This window comes from Salmo trutta, chromosome 11 (genome assembly GCF_901001165.1).
Source record: "Salmo trutta chromosome 11, fSalTru1.1, whole genome shotgun sequence".
NCBI classification, from domain to species: domain Eukaryota; kingdom Metazoa; phylum Chordata; class Actinopteri; order Salmoniformes; family Salmonidae; genus Salmo; species Salmo trutta.
In genome coordinates, this window is record NC_042967.1 from 14547930 (window position 1) to 14567569 (window position 19640).

Below are 19640 nucleotides of genomic sequence, written 5' to 3' on the forward strand. Positions count from 1 at the left end.
ATTGAAGCCCGTCTGGAGGTTAGTTAACACAGTTTCCAAAGATGGGCCAGAAGTATACAGAATGGTGTCATCTGCGTAGAGGTGGATCAGAGAATCACCAGCAGCAAGAGCGACATCATTGATGTATACAGAGAAACGAAGTCACGTCTCACTTTACTACTTGTATTACAGTCATCATAATTTCACATAGCATATTTTTATAAATCCTACTGAATATAATACATCTCAAATAGTTTTTAATTGCTTTTTTCACCTTCAGGTTTTTTTTACTACTTGTTATTTTTGACCTTTTATTTAGCATTTGATTCTTGATTGATATTGTACTTAATTGTCGAGGAGAGTTAGCGAGTAAGCGTTTCACTACTGTTTACACCTGTATGCAATAAACTTTGATTTTATTCGATTTTGATACCATCCTCATAGTCTCTAGTAAAATATATATATTTTTACTTGATGAATTTGTTCTGAATTGAAATATCAACAACAATTTGATGGGGAAACAGATTTTTTATTTGTTTTGTCCTTTTTCAAAATGTTATGAAATGCTGATGGACTGTTTCATAATTTTCATAATCTGGCGTTATGAAACTGGTTATGAATTGATTGATGATTTCCGACTGTAACTGGGAAGTATTTACTTTGTTATACCTTACCTTACCCTCCCTTTTCTCTTATCAGCTAAGCCCATGTTTACACAACCACATAAAAAGCAAACCAGAAATAAGTCACAAACACACACACCACGGGTACGAATATGCACCCTGGGTCCCTCCTTGTCTTGGCTACTGAGATACGTGATGTCGTGAGAGAGCTGTCATAATGCCGACAAACTGGTAACTCCAGCTCTCTCTGCTTGTTTCCTCAATGTGTATTAGCATGACTTGTCATCCGTCACCTTTCCTCTTCTCTAGAGAGACAGCTGTGGTCATTCCTGAGCAAAGTATGAGGTGTTACACTGAGTCAACATAGTTGGGCCTTTGCCATTACTAGTTTATGTTGTTGACTGTGAAGGACTGCGTTCCAGACATAATTTACGTTATTGGTGTGTGATACTCTAGATGTGTTTGTTTAGGAAGTGTTGAATAGGAAGATGTTGTTTTGTCTTTATGTAAATGAGCATGTGTGTGATTACTGAAATGTTTTGAAGTGATTGCTTCCCAGCAGCAGATGTTAGCGGGTGCAGGGAAATGCTTGTGTTACTATAGCGCCTAACAGTGCAGCAAAAAATGTCTAACAAGTAGGTCTACATAAATAATAATCAAAAACAAGAAATCACGAACGTCAGAACGAATCCAGTTGACAACCCAAATAACACTGTATCAGTAATACAAATGCAATCTATGCCTATATACACCAAAAATATATAGACAACTTAGAACAATATTGTAGAGACCTACAGCAGTCAGGGCCACAGGAAAACTTGTGGCGAGGAGGAGGCGGTATTTGCCACAGCACTTTTTAATCAAGTGTAGAAGCAACTGATTTAGTTATATAAAATATATCGACGCTTAGCATTAAAAAGATTTGTCAACTCGCACACAATTTTTATGTCCTTCATATCGGAGTGCTGCCGCAGCGCTTTGCGTGTCTTGATTCACAACAATCGCGATAGCTCAAGGCGCGCGCTCTACTTCCCTCTGGTATTTAGCAAGCTTGGTAACACATCACTCCCCCTACACAAGCAATAACTGTTACATAAATGTACCAGTCTAAATACCTAAATATTAGCGATCTGACATGACGTATTGCATGGAAACGATACTATTTTTCAGTCTGATCAACTGTAAACTAGGCTACTAACAACAGCAGCTGCATAGTCTAACCTACTATGCGCCCTGTCTCTCTGGCCAGGGTAAACGAAGCGGTATTAAACGTTGTATATGTATAGCCCATTTGTTTGTGAGAACGTGAATGGGATTACATTTGGTTTATCTTCAAACCTGGGCTGACTAGGCTATCTATACTTTTTCGATCCAAAATGATTAACGGGAATTAATTAACACAATAGCTGTCATAGACTGTGAATACATTTTTAATTAGGCCTACCATTGGGCAGTACTACACGATGCAAACCTGCATAAAGCCAACTCAGCCATGTGAGTTTTATTGTCCAATCATGTTGCTTTCTCTGTGTCTGTGTCTAGGAAACCCCCTAGTCCTTTAAAACGTAATTCATGTATAATTAATATGAACAAATACAAGGTTGCTGTAGTTTGACAGGGTTTTCATCCTCATCAAGGCCAGAAGTTTTTCCAGGAGTTTTTTAAAACCATTTGACACGATTAGAAAAACTCTGGTCCCATCATAGCCCATATGAAACCTTTTTACAACAGATTAATTACATCATACCATTTAAGGTCCGGAGTTTTACTTGATTAGGTTACCAGATCAGGTAAAACTACGGGCCTCAGAATTGTATTCTATTTTTGCCACGCTACTTTGGGACAGAGATGATCTCAATCAATGGGGTTGTGCTCTGGATACGTGTGAGAGCAATTGAAAGAGAAGGTGGTTCTATTGAAAATGTTGAAATGCTTATTTGCCAACGTCCATGTTGAGCCATTCATGCACAAGCTTTGCACAATTTAACGGCATGGCTTGGTTTGGGAGGCGCCCACACTGTCATAGGGAAGATCTCAACTATATATCCTCGCGTCCTCTCTCCTCGCCTCCTTCTCAAAACCCATTGGATGAGAAAGCCAGAGGTCCCGCCCCTCTGACCTTCTCCTCCAATGAGTTTTGAGAAGGAGGCCGAGGAGAGATTACGCGAAGAGTATGTATTGAGATTTTTCCATAGCGGCTTCTCTTATTCAACACCGGTAGTATAAATTCATTGGCCAAAGCGGATCGTTGGTCACACGCGTGGCTTGGTTCGGTCTTTTTGAGTACAAGACTGGAGAGGACGGTATAGCGTTTCAAAGTTTACAGGCGGGTATGTATCCGTTTTGCATGATATTTTCAGATGGGATCTATTTTATTTTAGGCTAAATTTGCTATATCATTTGAAGGCTAAATGCCATGCATAACGGTGACGTGATCCTCCTCGTGAATTCTTTAGTATCATCCTGCTTCTACATGCTAGTATTATATAAAAAATAACGGGCGATTATCTTTTAGTTCCAGACGATGATTCAATTTTGTTCAAGTTTTTGTAAAAGACCCCACTCAACTGCATGCGTGTTTGGTAAAAGAAAACATTGACTTTGACCATTTTTGTACAATGAAATATTGTTGTTTACTTTACGTCCAGGAAATGAAGGCTACATACGTTTTTCACGCAGAAACAACCTAACGTTACTTAGTCATCCATGCATTGCATTCCCAGTTGAACAATTATGGTCACCCATTCAAACCGTTCAGAAATCATATTTCCAAGAATGGCTATCTTCAGTCATGGTAAAACATGAATATATCATTTAGTATTTTGTCACTATTATATACATTTGTAGCAATTATGCTAAGAGAGGGTGGGGGAAAAAAGTAAGCACAATGAATGTACATGTGGAAAGTGGTCCAACTAACTAAATTTCAACGTAGATCTGCTCATTGGACGAGTATACTGTTTTCCAGTGTCTATACATTCCTATAGGATTAAATAGATACAATTATTTGGTTTAATTTGTGCTTCTCTCTCAAGCTTCTCTCTCCGGTCTCTCGAGCTTCTTTCTCTCTATGTACCAGTCCACCACAAAGGTCGCATGACATTCATTTAGACTGATCCTAATTAAATGTGCTCAGATATGCAGACAATGTGCCCAATGTTTCCACATCTCCACATCTGAATGTAATGATGAATGCGTATCACTCTTCCTAAAAGTCTGAAGTTTGTCTCTACAGTATATCCCTCCCTTAATTGAACCGCTCCGATTCATACACCAAAGTATGTCCTAAAGGCATCAATAAAACACATTAAAAGTCCTTCTATTTATCCACTCTAAATCTCAAATTAAGTGACACCCTATTTATTCTCCATACAGTAGTGTACTTCTTTTGACCAGAATCACTTTGGTCAGAAGTAACTCAATCATCAAGTTTGCAGATGCCACAACAGTGGTGGGCCTGATTTACCAACAACGATGAGGCAGCCAACAAAACAAAGGAGCTGATCGTGGACTTCAGGAGACAGCAGAGAGAGCACGCCCCATCCACCCCGACGGGGCAGCAGTGGAGAGGGTGGAAAGCATCAAGTTCCTCGGCGTGCACATCACTGACAACCTGAAATGGTCCATCCACACAGACAGTGTGGTGAAGAAGGTGCAACAGCCCCTAAGACCCAACAGCTTGAACCTTAAGACCCTCACAAACTTCTACAGATGCACCATTGAGAGTATCCTGTCAGGCTGTATCACCTCCTGGTACAGCAATTGCACCGTCCGCAACCGCAGGGCTCTACACTGCCTGCCCTACAAGACATCTACAGCACCCGGTGTCACTAGAAGGCCAAGAAAATCATAAAAGACATCAGCCACCCGAGCCACAACCTGTTCACCCGCTACCATCTAGAAAGTGGAGACAGTAAAGGTGCATCAAAGCTGGGACCAAGAGACTGAAAAACAGCTTCCATCTCCATGCCATCAGACTATTAAATAGTCACCACTAGCCGGCCTCTGTCCAGGGCCTTCCCTGTGGCTCAGTTGGTAGAGCATGGTGTTTGCAACGCCAGCATGGTGTGTGCAACGCCAGGGTTGTGGGTTCGATTCCCATGGGGGGGCAGTACAAAAAAATGCATGAAATGAAATGTATGCATTCACTACTGTAAGTCGCTCTGGATAAGAGCGTCTGCTAAATGACTAAAATAAAAATGTACCCTGAACTTAAGTCACTGTTACTGGCCGACTACCACCTGGTACTCAACCCCGCACCTTAGAGACTGCTGCCCTATGTACATAGTCATTGAACACTGGTCACTTTAATAATGTTTACATACTATTTTACCCACTTCATATGTATATGCTGTATTCTAGTCAAGGCCATCCTATATAATTACTGCTGTACACACCTTTTCTATTCATATACTGTCCATAATGTCTATACACACCATCACATACATATATATTTATATTCCGGACTCTGACTTGCTCGTCATGATATTTCTTAATACCTTTCTTTTTATTATATTATTATATATATGTGTGTATTGTTAGGTATTACTGCACTGTCTGAGCTAGAAATACAAGCATTTCGCTGCACCTCTGATAACATCTGCAAAGTATGTGCACGCAATCAATAACATTTGATTTGAGTAGTGCACTACACAAGGAAAATAGTGTATCAATTTCAGACCTATCCCTTGACCAATCCCCACAGGTCTCACCCCTGCAGATAATGACCGATCGAGCCAATCACATCAGCGTCGCCATGATTGAAGACGTCACGTCCACCAACGGGACGCCCAGGATCAAAGTCATAACCAGCAGCACCATGGTGGAGCTGAACAAGCTGCAGCCCCGGGGCTCCACGGTCAGCTTCCACAGCATCCAGTACAAGGTGAAGCTGAAGACTGGACCGCTCTGCAAGAGGAAGAACACTGCCAGGGAGATACTGGTGGACCTCAAGTGAGTGGAGTTAGTGGATCCTTTGCTCTCATGTACACACAGACACAAGCAGACAAACACACACTTTCAAAGATGCACACACACTCTCATGTATTCTACACACAGGCTTCCACCTTGAAACATGCCCAAACACACAAGTTTTAGTGATACTAATTGACTAGTGGATGATTAAAGTGAGTTTGATCACATGCATCCACACACACACACACAGTCCTGTGTGGCTCAGTTGGTAGAGCATGGAGCTTGCAACGCCAAGGCTAAAGGTTTGATTCCCGCTGGGGCCACCCATATGAAACATTTATGCACACATGACTGTAAGTCCCTTTGGATAAAAGCGTCTGCTAAATGGCATAAAATGAGTAAGGTTACATGCACACAATAAGGTGATTATTGTGCATAGTCAGATTAATATAATAGTTAGATGAAAATGATTTCCCTAATAATCCTGTTTACATGGACACATCTGAAGTCAGGCTACCTGATGGCACTGTTAAATGCAGAAAATCGGCAATTAAAATTAACGTTCAACCACAGCGACCATGTTATTTTTTGGAAGCATATTTGATTCTGAGTTGGGAGATACAAGGTTTGTATGTGAAAACTACTTCTAAGACTCATACATTCAGTTGTTCCAAACTCACTTCACTCGCGCTAAAGAGGGAGGCTTGCTCGGCTGGTGCTGGCACATGCGCAGATCAAATACACCGCTAGAATGCAGATTAAGGTGTTTACATGTCCTAATAATTCAAAAGATTGCTCAGAAAACTTTTTTTTTTATCGGCATATGCTTACTTCGATTTTGACCTTACGCCGATTTAAGATAAGCAGAGTAAGGTGTATACATGGCTATTGCATAATCTGCCTACTGCCATTAATCAGTTTAATATCAAATTATTACTGTGCATGTAAAAATACTCAATAACTAGCTACAATAACACACACACACACGCCGAAATGCTAGTGGACCTGAAGTTAATATACACTTTGACCACCCAATTACATTTGGGGATTATGAAGCTAATACGATGTGGATTTATTGGCAGATTCACCTCTTTTTCGCTCTGTGTTGAGCTCGTTTGCTTATGTCTTTCTTGGTACAGCCTCAGTCATTTTTGGGGGTATCTTTACTTTACATATTTTTGCCAACTTTTACTTTTACTTCACTACATTCCTAAATAAAATAATGTACTTTTTACTCCATACATTTTTCCTGACACCCAAAAGTACTCGTTATATTTTGACAGGAAAATGGTCCAATTCACACACTTATCAAGAGAACATCCCTGGTCATCCCTACTGCCTCTGATCTGGCGGACTCACTAAACATAGATACTTTGTTTGTAAATTATGTCTGAGTGTTGGAGTGTGCCCTGCTGTCCGTCAACAACAAAAAAATGAGAAAATTGTGCCGTCTGGTTTGCGTAATATAAGGAATTTGAAATGGTTTATACTTTTGATACTTACGTACATTTTAGCAATTCCATTTACTTTCGATACTTAAGTATATTTAAAATCAAATACTTTTAGACTTTTACTCAAGTAGTATTTTACTGGTCGACTTTCACTTTTACTTGAGTCATTTTCTACTAAGGTATCTTTACTTTTACTCAAGTATGACAATTGGGTACTTTTCCCACCACTGCCCCTTTACAAGTGAATTAAGGGAGTGTTAACAAATTAGGAATGCTTGTGAATGTCATTGATGGATCTAACTCAATTATAGGAGATAAGTTTGCTGTCTCCAATACTCATGAAGAGGTTTTAGGTGTGTGTGTGTGTGTGTGTCAGAGAGAGCGTGAAAGTGAAGTGAAACCAAAAGCGGGAGAGAGATCATTAACACAAGTTGACAAAACATACAGGCCTCTCCATTTGAGATTAGGGCTAGCATACTCAGACCACAATGAACAATAGTGCAGTGGAAAATTCAAATGTCTTTTTTTTCTGATGGCATTAAATGTACTTGACATTTCCCAGGGAGGAATGCGTAATTTCACACAAGTTTTGGTCCGTTTCCCCTAGTGTTAATTATATGATATTAAGCATGGTTTCTTGCGTGTAATCTCTTTGATGCACTGTGGAGCAGGCTGCCAAGGAACCAAATTAAATGCTGTCACGTGATTCTACACTACAAGCCTTTATAATTCAGCTTTTTAATTGTTTTTATATGACAGATGCTTTTTTATACCAATTGTGCAAATGTTCTTTGTGGAATCACAAGATTTGATTCTGTATTCTTGTTTTGGACCATTATACATTGGTATTGATCATTTCTTTCTCAGATTGTTGGAGGTCTTTGTGTTCACCGTTTTCTTTGTGCTGTTTGAATCGGTTAATTGGAGAACCAAACCTCCTCCTTTTCACTCTGTCACTTGGGATTCTTCCATGTGTATGACTATGCTATAGAGACAATGTTTACACATTAAAAACACAAGCCCTTGACACTTGATCAACTTGCTGGACTGGCGTGATAACTTTTGCCGCCGTATGTAATGGTTTGATAAGACATTTGCGTAACATTGTGAGTATAGAAAGTAGATGACAAAAATTCTTTGCCCATGACTTGAATGGGTGCTATAAACCTGTCGTAAGCATGTCATAAGGTGCTATAAATCTAGCATTTTGTTTGATGATAAAGTTATGTCCTATAATTCCTGGTCCTTAATCAGCTTTTCACAATTCTGAAAGTGGTTTATGGAGCAAAACACTTCAAAGTTCCTCTGAGATGAAATCAACATATTTCCTTTTCATAGCCACAATTCCAAGAGTTCAGACCTTTTTATTGGTATTGATTCAATGTTAGGTTCATCTAGCTTTGATTTGACCGACTTAGTCCAACCGTTTGAAATGCTTATGAATGACATATCCAAATCCATTTACTGATTTGCAACTGAACTGTAGGCCTATACTCTTGTTGATTTTTGTAAGTCTTTCATAATTTAGAATACAGTGCTACACTTCTCATTGGTATAAACATGATGTAACACAATGTGTGTTGATAACATGTTTATTATGGTAAATATGTGGAATGTTTCAGTGCATCTTAAAATATCTTATGCGTTTTGTCGTTGTCTTGCAGTGGCATCATGAGACCGGGTCTAAATGCTATTCTAGGACCCACTGGAAGTGGAAAGTCCTCGTGAGTATTGTGTTGATGACAACGGTTTATCTTGAAGGCATTACATTGCTTGTTACAAAAAAAAGGTCCCACAGGTTGCCATAGTGATTATTGATCTAACATTATGGTTAGGTTCCTGGATGTTCTAGCAGCCAGGAAGGACCCCTCTGGTCTCTCAGGGGAGGTGCTGATCGACGGGGCGCCACAACCACCCAACTTCAAGTGCCTCTCCGGCTATGTTGTCCAGGTAAGTCTATTGGCTACCTGTTGTAAACCTTATCGCAACATATTGTCGGAGACCATGGCACAGTTAGAAGAGCATATTCAATGGAGACATGTACAACAAAACTCTAGGGTCCAACAGCAGGGAAAAAAACAGTGTAGCTACAGTACTTTTTCAAAGCTCCTGACCATATTACCCCAGTCAGTGACCTCTGACCTTTGTCTCTGTGACCTCACCAGGACGACGTGGTGATGGGAACTCTGACGGTGAGGGAGAACCTGCGATTCTCTGCAGCGCTGCGTCTGCCCCGCTCCGTGCCCCAGAAAGAGAAGGAGGCCAGGGTCAACGACCTCATCACCGAGCTAGGCCTGACCAAGGTGGCTGACGCTAAGGTACGTTGTAACATAGACAGAATGGAAATGTTGAGACGACTGTTCAGGACTGAATTCATGATAGCATTATGAGCCTATGAGAGTCAAACCCATAGAATTAGGAATTTGAGTTTGAGTAGGACTAAATGCAATTTAATAGGATCTCTATGATCAAACCGTCCACAGTATTTTCCCTTCACTATATACAGTGAGTATACCAAACACCTTCCTAATATTGAGTTGCACCCCCCCACACACAGTGATGCTGGACCATGTTGACTCCAATGCTTCCCACAGTTGTGTCAAGTTGGCTGGATGTCCTTTGGGAGGGGGACCATTCTTGATACACACAGGAAACTGTTGAGCGTGGAAAACCCAGTAGGGTTGCAGTTCTTGACAAACTCAAACTGGTGCGCCTGGTACCTACTACCATACCCTGTTCAAAGGCATCTTTTGTCTTGCCCATTAACCCTCTGAATGGCACACATACACAATCCATCTCACAATTGTCTCAAGGCCTAGAAATCCTTCTTTAACCTGTCTCCTCCCCTTCATCTACACTGATTGAAGTGGATTTAACAAGTGACATCAGTAAGGGATCATAGCTTTCACCTGGATTCACCTGGTCAGTCTATGTCATGGAAAGAGCAGGTGTTCTTAATGTTTTGTATAGCCATTGTAGATGTGCAGTAAAATTGCTTCCTTCTCACCAATGTCTTCCAATGTCATTTTGAAGGTTTCAGGCCATCATGTCATACAAGGCTGTGGTACCATACAGCATATGATAGATGTCCAAGGGCTATCATGTGATGTGATTGTGTTCCTCTCCAGGTTGGTACCGAGATGATCCGGGGGATCTCTGGAGGGGAGAGGAAGAGGACCAACATCGGCATGGAGCTCATCATCGACCCCTCTGTTCTCTTCTTGGATGAACCCACCACGGGCCTGGACGCTAGCACCGCTAACTCTGTCCTGCTGCTGCTCAAAAGGTATCTGTAGCTCTAAACTGTTACTGTAACAGGCCTTTACGCTAGCACCGCTAACTCTGTCCTGCTGCTGCTCAAAAGGTATCTGTAGCTCTAAACTGTTACTGTAACGGGCCTGTACGCTAGCACCGCTAACTCTGTCCTGCTACTGCTCAAAAGGTATAGCACTAATATTCCAAGAAGGAAAGCCATTTCATTTACTTTGGATTGATTCATAATGGGTGGGGTTAGTGGTAGGTATCCTACATTTCATATTTGATGCTTTTCTTATTCCCTTCCTGTCACGGCTGTCGAAAGTAGCAGACCAAAGTGCAGCGTGGTTATAGTTCCAAATTTTTTATTAAATCCGTGAAACTTTGCAATGCATAAATAACTGAAATGACAAAACAACAAACTGTGACGCAGAGAGAAACAAACACTACTCAAAATATAAAAACCCAGGAAGAAAAACCCCTACTTAAATATGATCTCCAATTAGAGACAACGAGGACCAGCTGCCTCCAATTGGAGATCAACCCAAAAAACAACAACATAGAAATAGAAAAACTAGAACTTAAACATAGAAATACAAAACATAGAAAAACACATCACGCCCTGACCTACTCTACCATAGAAAATAACATCTTACTATGGTCAGGACGTGACAGTACCCTGTTTAATTTGCACCACATTTGTCCTCTAAATGTCCTACCTTTCTTATTGGCTGCCCTGTTAAATGTAGACCTCCAGACCTTTTTTCATTGTCTTATCTCCTTTTAGAATGGCCAATCAGGGACGCACCATCATCATGTCCATCCACCAACCGCGTTACTCCATCTACCGGCTGTTCGACTCCCTGACCCTGTTAGTTAGCGGCAAACAGGTGTACCATGGGCCGGCCCAGAATGCACTGGACTATTTTGCCGACATAGGTAACCTTCAATATCAATACTACACACAAAGTATAAGGAGCTACCGTTGTTGTATTGTTTAAGAGATAAAGGAAGTTAGATTGATGTAAAAGTCCTGAATGTGACAGAGCAGAATAGAGATTGATATAGGGGAGACTAATGTTCAAATGTGTTGTTGTATCCTAGGTTACGCCTGCGAGGCCCACAACAACCCAGCCGACTTCTTCCTAGACGTCATCAACGGAGATTCTACTGCCACTGCTATGAACAAGATTCAGGGAGAAGGTCATTTTCACACACGCACACTAACAAACAGTGTGCAGTATATGAGTCCAAGTCTCGCAAGCACCTGAAAGGTGCCTTAGAGCCCTGGCAGCATAGTAAAATAACTAGGGACCCAGAGCTCTAACACAAACATCTGCCCCTGGGTCAGTGAGATTAGGGGTGCAGGAGGCTTGGCGTTGCCCAGACAGGGACAGGGGTTGGAGGGAGCGGGTGGCTGATGCTGCAGCCAGGGCCTGAGGCTGGAGGCCAGGCAGTTGGATAACCCCCGTTAATCCTATCAGTTCAATGTGAAAAACCCTCTGATCTGTACTGGTACAGTAGGATTTGTTGGCCTTTGAGAGGCTATGGCTAATGCTAATAGCGACAGGCATACACTATTGGTGTGGATTGTGGAAGGAACCGTTTTGGTACAATGGGAGTAGTCAGCCGGATCTCGGACTGGACTTCAATGAATTTGTATCTGGGTCTTGTGCACCTAGGATAAGGGTATTGATTGAAAAAAGTGTTTTTGCCTGGGTGAATTAAGGGGTGATGGTCTCCAACCTTTAACAGTGTGTATTGACTCTTGGTTCTCTCCCATCCTAGACATTGACTTTGAGGAGCTGAGTGGCTCCAGGCAGACCATCGAGGAGCATCTAGTGGAGGAGTACAGGAACTGCTCCTACTTCAGAGACACCCAGGTCGAGCTGGAGAGGATCACCCAGGGAAAGCAGTACACCACCAAGCCCATGTCCCGTACCATCACCTACAACAGCTCCTTCTTCACCCAGCTCCACTGGGTCCTAGGCAGAACCTTCCGGAACCTGGCGCTGAACCCCCAGACCTCCGTCGCACAGGTTAGAACACACACCGATACAGACGCACACACACCGATACAGACGCACACACACACCAATAGTCACCGGATTTCTATTTGTGGGTTTCAAGTTTAAGAGGTGCTGTACCAATGTCCCCTAAACTCATTTCAAACACACCCCAGTGGGGAGAGGATTCTCAGAATTAAAGGGTAATGGATTTAGCTACGCTCCTATCACCAACAACCTTATGACCGGACTTACCCTCCGAGCAAGTGTCTTGAGAATAGTATGTTTTTTAATTGCAGCCCACATACTTTTCTCCACTTCACAACAAGCTCTTTTGCGCTTAAAGGGTGACGCAGTTGGCGGGAGGAGGGAGTTCTGACAACTTAGTGCCCTCATTAGTCATCCTAGGCAACAACATGCCATCAGAAGTATCTCACTTCAAGAGTTATTAACAGCTAATTGGCCTCGTAGTAAATCGACAATAATCCCAGGCTGGGGTCTGGATCTTAAAGGCTGGAGACCTAGCTAATCAGCTTTGCTGACTGTTGTGACCCTGCTGTTGCCTCTCCGGGCCTAGAACTGAAGTGATATCATATCTGGCCACAACCCCCCCCCCCCCAGTGGGCCCAGACCTTTGTCACATGATCACACCATGACCCGCGCTGGGCTTCCACATGAGGGGCTTGGGGAATGAGGTGAAAAAGGCTCAACCTTATTAGCTTATCCTCTCACCCTGGGAACCGCGCTGGGGCCGGTTAGGCCTGTCATAAAATGTAAATCGTCAGGATTAAAACAAATGTCGCTCCGGAGATTTCACCCTTTCTCTCTTTGTTTTCTCTCTTTCTTACCCAACATGGACTACCGGTCTGTGGATGAGAATGGATGAGGGAGAGTGTGGAGAGCGCTGATTCGGTGTAGTTTGTGTGGGAATATACCTAGTTTTAAGAATGTCCACATTCTTAATGGACTAATCAGGTTCTATCAGGGTTCTTAATAGACTAATCAGGATCTATCAGGGTTCTTAATGGACTAATCAGGTTCTATCAGGGTTCTTAATGGACTACTCAGGTTCTATCAGGGTTCTTAATGGACTAATCAGGTTCTATCAGGGTTCTTAATGGACTAATCAGGTTCTATCAGGGTTCTTAATGGACTAATCAGGTTTTATCAGGGTTCTTAATAGAGTAATCAGGTTCTATCAGGGTTAGACCCTTTGCCTCTGCAAGGCCAGGAGAAGTAGTGATACTTCTCCTGACCTTTGTATTCATCATAGCTTCTTACCTAACTGTATTTTAAGAAAATTATATTTTTTTCTTCTCTGAGAGCTAAACCCTTTTTTCTATAGACCTAAAGAGATGTGTTTACATTAAAACGTGCCTGGACCTTTGATGAAAATGGGCTCTCTCATGCGACTGAAGTCTCAGTTGTGTAAGGCAAATTGTCAGACATATAAGATTGTTTACTCCCCAATGCCACGGCGCATTGCGGATCATGATGTAAAATATGATGTTATGATTGTCTGATTTGCTGACCTTTGACCTGGCTACTAAATTTACAATGTTTCTCTTTTGGGCAGCTGGGAGTCACCATTTTTCTAGCTCTTATTGTGGGCGCCATTTTCTTCGGGGTGAAGGACGACCAGAGTGGAATACAGAACAGGTGGGGGAACCATTTTTATAACAACACCTTCAATCCATCTCAGAATGGGCTGTAAGGTGATCTGATTTCAATTAATCTGTAGACTGAAACTGATGGGAACCCATGGGGCAGAACAACGGCAGTGTCTGCCTGTAAAGGTTAGGTTAGTAAATGACTCTGCTTTGGGAGAAAGATGTTATAACAGGATAATGCAGACATTTACACTACCGTTCAAAAGTTTGGGGTCACTTAGAAATGTCCTTGTTTTTGAAAGAAAAGCACATTTTTTGTCCATTAAAATCACATCAAATTGATCAGAAATACAGTGTAGACATTGTTAATGTTGTAAATTAGTATTGTAGCTGGAAACGGCTGATTTGTAATGGAATATCTACATAGGCGTACAGAGGCCCATTATCAGCAACCATCACTCCTGTGTTCCAAGGCACGTTGTGTTAGCTAATCCAAGTTTATCATTTTAAAAGGCTAATTGATCATTAGAAAACCCTTTTGCAATTATGTTAGCACAGCTGAAAACTGTTGTTCTGATTAAAGAAGCAATCAAACTGGCCTTCTTTAGACTAGTTGAGTATCTGGAGCATCAGCGTTTGTGGGTTCAATTACAGGCTCAAAATGGCCAGAAGCATAGAACTATCTTCTGAAACTCGTCAGTCTATTCTTGTTCTGAAAAATGAAGGCTTTTTCATTCGATAAATTGCCAAAAAACTGAAGATCTCGTACAATGCTGTGTACTATTCCCATCACAGAACAGCGCAAACTAGCTCTAACCAGAATAGAAAGAGGGGTGGGAGGCCCCGGTGCACAACTGAGCAAGAGGACAAGTACATTAGAGAGTCTTTAACTAGTGTATTAGTCTGCTTACAATAATCAGGATTTTGCTCATTATTTTATTGGTACAATCACACCTGGGTTCAAATACATGTGTATTTGAGTTATGTAATATTTAGAAACTTATTTTTCTGTGTATTTGAGTATTTTCAAATACATAGCCCAAACATTACCTTTAATTTAGTATTTTAATGGTTATTTGTAAAAAAAAAAATAATAATAATAATTGTCTGCCAAATTGTATTTCAAATACTCAAATACACTCCAATTTATTTAACCCAGGTATTTGAAAATAGTATTTTAAAATACTGACAAATACTTTCCAAGTGTATTTCCAAATACATTAAAATATTCAACAACCTGTCTTTTCAAATAAACTGTATCTGAATACTCACTTTGAATGTATGTGAAAGTAATTGAGATATTTAAAATAGTATTTGAATCCAGGTCTGGGTCCAATTAGACCTACAGTATGACTCCACTCCCTTAGTCCCTTTAGTCTGAAGGCCGATGGAGTACACACACAGCAAAACATGTAGCATTCATTTCAATAGGGGTTTACCCCCTTTCATTCCATGCATGACTGGGCAGAACATAAGGATTTCATGTCATGACATGATGTTTCCCCTCTTGTAGGATTGGTGCTCTTTTCTTCATCACCACCAACCAATGTTTCAGCACGCTGTCCGCTGCCGAACTCTTCATCACAGAGAGGAAGCTGTTTGTGTACGTACTGTAGTAGACCAGTGGCACCACTATAACCTGGTCTCTTTGAAATATAGAATATGGGGGTGTGAGCATGCGGGTCTGGCCAGATGAGATGTAGTCATTGTTTGTGTGTGTCTGTAAGTTGTTGTTCGTATGTATAAGGTTGGATCTGGAGTGGAGGAAAAATGTATTATAAAACAACAAATCTCAATCTCTCTATTATATATATATATATATATGATTATGAAGACACTGTCTCTGCCTAAATACTTATCAGTATGAAATGGACAACAAGCATTCGTTTACAGCTACATTAGGTTCACTGTTTGAACTTTGTACTTCTAATTATTCTGTAAATGAGCATTTTCAGTATGAAATACCCCGGCAAGCATTAGTTCCAAATGGCCCTAGCCAAGGAAGTTAGAAAATAAACCACTCAGTATGAGTTAATGTAGACTTCTTGTCTTTGTTGTCCCCAACAGCCATGAGTACATCAGCGGGTATTACAGAGTCTCAGTCTACTTCCTGTCCAAGATCCTGTCTGACATCATCACCCTGCGCACCATCCCCGCCATCATCTTCAGCTGCGTGGCCTACTTCATGATAGGTGGGTTGGATGCACAACATGGGAATGAGACATTCGCATTTATGAAGATTAAATTTGAATTGTCAAGATGGAAGGAAAATAGAGAGGGACATAGAGTAGATGTTGAGGTAGCTAGCACACAAGCATTTCCCTGCAACTTTTATACCTGCTGTATAAACTGTGTACGTGACAAATACAATTAGATTTGAGACGGTAATGGCACAGACAGTAAAAGGTCAAGAAAGGTCAAAGACGGCTCTCAAACCCTCTTTGCACAGGGGCATGTACCCTACCACTCAATACCAGTCTCTGAAATGATCTTAACATTCAAGTGTGTGTCTCTCCTGCAGGTTTCAAAACCACTCCGGCAGCCTTCTTCATCTTCATGTTCACCGTGACCCTGGTGGCCTACACAGCCACCGCCATGACCATGGCCATCTCTGCCGACCAGAGTGTGGTGGCAATGGCCAACATCTTCATGACCATCAGCTTCGTCTTCATGATGGTGAGTGTAGGGACGAGGGTGTAATGCGGTGGCCACATGCGCGCGGTGGGGTACTCAGGGACGCGCAGGGTGCACCTGAGTTGTATTGCAATGCCAGTTATGGTTCAAGTTCAGCGCTGTCCCACTAGTATTATTTGCTAGTTATGTATAGACATAAATTATAAGCTAGCGTTGCATACCAAGGTTACACATGGATATTACAGTGGGAAATGGCCGTCATCTTTTCTAGCCTTGGATTAAAGTGATGTAGGATCTGTGGTGTTATTGTCTGTCTTTCTGTTTGATCTTTAGATAGGTTCTGTGGTGTTAAGACTAAGATCAGATTAAGATCACTTTATTGGTCAATTGCACACGAGGTCCAACCGAAATTTGACTTTTACCCTCACCCCTCTGAAAGACCTATATGCATACACGCCAGGTTTTGTAGATATGCGGGGGGCTGCCACACTGGGCGCCCAGGGAGCTGTTGTTGTGGGGGGTTAAGTGTCTTGCTCAAGGGCAAAACGGCAGGCAACAGCATCTAGGATTTTATACAGCAACCCTCCGGTTGCCAGCTCTCTTCCCGACAGATTTCTTCATGTCAGACCCGGGATCCGAACTGGCAACCCTCTGGTTGCTGGTTTGCCTCTTTAACGCTCCGGTTGCTGGTTGCTGGCTCGCCTCTCTAACCGCTAGGCTACCTGCCGATCAACTCTCTCTCTGTGGCTGTGTTGGATCCTTGGGGCGATAACATTATTGTATCTTGTTCTGCTTGTTGGGCTCTTTCCATCTTACCAGGTCTGTCTTGTAAAATCGCAATTTCCTGGTCAAATTGCAATTTAGGGGGGATCCTCATTGGTGAATTAATATTTATTGATGTGTTGTCAGATCTTCTCAGGTCTGCTGGTGAACCTGCCCAGTATCATGAACTGGCTGGCCTGGTTGAAGTACCTCAGTATCCCTCGCTACGGTCTAACAGTAAGTACCTCAGTATCCCTCGCTACGGTCTAACAGTAAGTACCTCAGTATCCCTCGCACGGTCTAACAGTAAGTACCTCAGTATCCCTCGCTACGGTCTAACAGTAAGTACCTCAGTATCCCTCGCTACGGTCTAACAGTAAGTACCTCAGTATCCCTCGCTACGGTCTAACAGTAAGTACCTCAGTATCCCTCGCTACGGTCTAACAGTAAGTACCTCAGTCAGCCACAACCTCTTAATTGATCTAGTGAAATGTTGCCATACTGTATTAATTAGAATAATTTCTTCAACTGTTATAGCGCTATTCATTACATATAGAATTGTTGTAAATATTAATATATACAGTATGTTATTATATAGTATAATAAAACTGTATTACTAAGTATTGTAACGTTTCTTAATGACTAGGCCCTGGAGATCAACGAGTTTGTGGGGCTGAAGTTCTGTGAGGACCCTGCCATTCACACCACCATGTCTCCTGGCTCTGGCATGATGACCAACTGTAGTATGAACACTACTCACGCTCTCGGGATAACGTGAGTAACGTAACACACACACACACACACACACACACACTGTGGAAGTTATCTTTTTATTTTTTGCTTAGAAATAGTGATAGATGTTGGCTGACTTAAATACGGTTTATAGGGTATATAACTAGTATTACCAGTAGGCTACATACATGCTGTCATTAAGTGCAGTGCCTATGGTCACTGGAGTACCTCTAGCACCATCTACTGAGGAAGTCATTGTAGATGGAGCAGCGGTTGTGTGTTAGCTAGATCCCCTGCCTTACATTAGAGAATGGCTTATTTCAATAAGGCATCATTACTGGGTATCAATAGCAGCGAAGGCTGAATTATTTGATACAATTCAAAAATATATATTAGAGAATAAACACAATTATCCTACGACGCAATAAAATTTGATCCAGAGTCCTTTTCAGCTGAAACCTCAAATTAGTTCAGGTTTCAGTCCGTTTCAAAACACTTTCTTCCTATTTAACGTGACCCAGCCTTGCCTGCCCACGGGATCCCATAGATACACAGTGGTGAACGTTTGTTTGGTCTTCTCTCCATCTCATTCCAGGTGCACAGGGGAACAATACCTGGACTACCTAGGAATAGAATACACTACATGGGGACTATGGGAAAACCACGTTGCCTTGGCGATAATGACACTAATTTTCTTGGTCATCGCCTATCTGAAGCTGCGGTTTATTAAGAAGTTCACATAAGAAGTGTCTTACTTTGCCTTACAATTGACTCCTCTGTGGTTATATCAATGACAAACTGCCAGTAGTTTCTCTCTCCATACACATGAAGCAGTGTGCCTATGGTTTGCACTGAGACAGGTTAAATGGGTAGTTCAGCCAAATTACATATTCACATTCATTTCCTGGACAAGTGGAGACTGCAATCCACGCTTTGGCTTTGCTGAACTAGCTACACTAGCACTGTAAATGAGTAATTTGTCTGAACTGTCACTTTAACGTTCAATATCTATGCATGAATGTACATTTTCACCACATGAATATTAATGTGGAATCTCTGCCCTCCAGTAGCCATTGTTCTCATGTTGACTGCTGTGTTTATTTAGTAGCATTTGTTCCAGTCTAGTACGAGACTATGCCTTGGAATTTAGTTAATCGTTTCTATTTATAGAGGAACTGAACTCATTTATTAGAAAAATTATGTTGAATTATGTTTATATGTAAAAAATTATGAATGACTTTTATTAGTGCTTTTTTTGTGTGTAATCATTGAAGTGTTTGTTTCTATTGTGTTTATTACCTTTTTATGTATACTAGTTTTTGGAAACAATGCTTTTATAAACATTTTCATGTAACTTTGAGTGGTAATTATGTACCTACCAACAATGTATAGCCAAAATCAATGATACCAACAGTTGACAGCGTGGTTCCAATGGACCATATGCAATAAATGCCTGACTCCTTGAACACATACAGAGGCCTAAATGGTCACCTTTGTGAGACTTTTTGGTGACAGAGCAGGCGTCTCATCTCCAGAACAGGCATTTAGGTCAATAGAGGGTATAATCCTATTTAATCTCACTTAATCCCCCAACATATATCAACTCCAATCAAACCGGTTCAAAGTACACGACAGGTCCATTACTGACACCTTATATTCAAGGTTTAGAGTCAC

At 41.5% G+C, this 19640-nt stretch overlaps 1 protein-coding gene across 3 annotated transcripts; it reads left to right on the top strand.

Moving 5' to 3' along the window:
* The first annotated feature begins 816 nt into the window (after positions 1-816).
* On the top strand, positions 817-19436 carry LOC115202270 (ATP-binding cassette sub-family G member 2-like). 3 transcript variants are annotated; one of them, XM_029766295.1, is made up of 16 exons: positions 817-833; positions 5308-5555; positions 8632-8691; positions 8803-8917; positions 9133-9285; positions 10096-10253; positions 11010-11161; positions 11327-11425; positions 12011-12261; positions 13805-13887; positions 15352-15441; positions 15906-16030; positions 16360-16514; positions 17382-17471; positions 17881-18008; positions 18562-19436. In XM_029766295.1, exons 2-16 carry the CDS (start codon positions 5326-5328, stop codon positions 18707-18709), a joined length of 2037 nt encoding a protein of 678 aa, XP_029622155.1. In that variant the 5' UTR covers positions 817-833; positions 5308-5325; the 3' UTR covers positions 18710-19436. The 3 variants fall into 3 exon arrangements, with proteins under 3 accessions (XP_029622155.1, XP_029622153.1, XP_029622156.1); XM_029766293.1 differs by lacking the exon at positions 817-833 and adding an exon at positions 2860-2932; XM_029766296.1 differs by lacking the exon at positions 817-833 and adding an exon at positions 2883-2932 and having other exon boundaries at positions 5323-5555.
* The last annotated feature ends 204 nt before the right edge of the window (positions 19437-19640 follow it).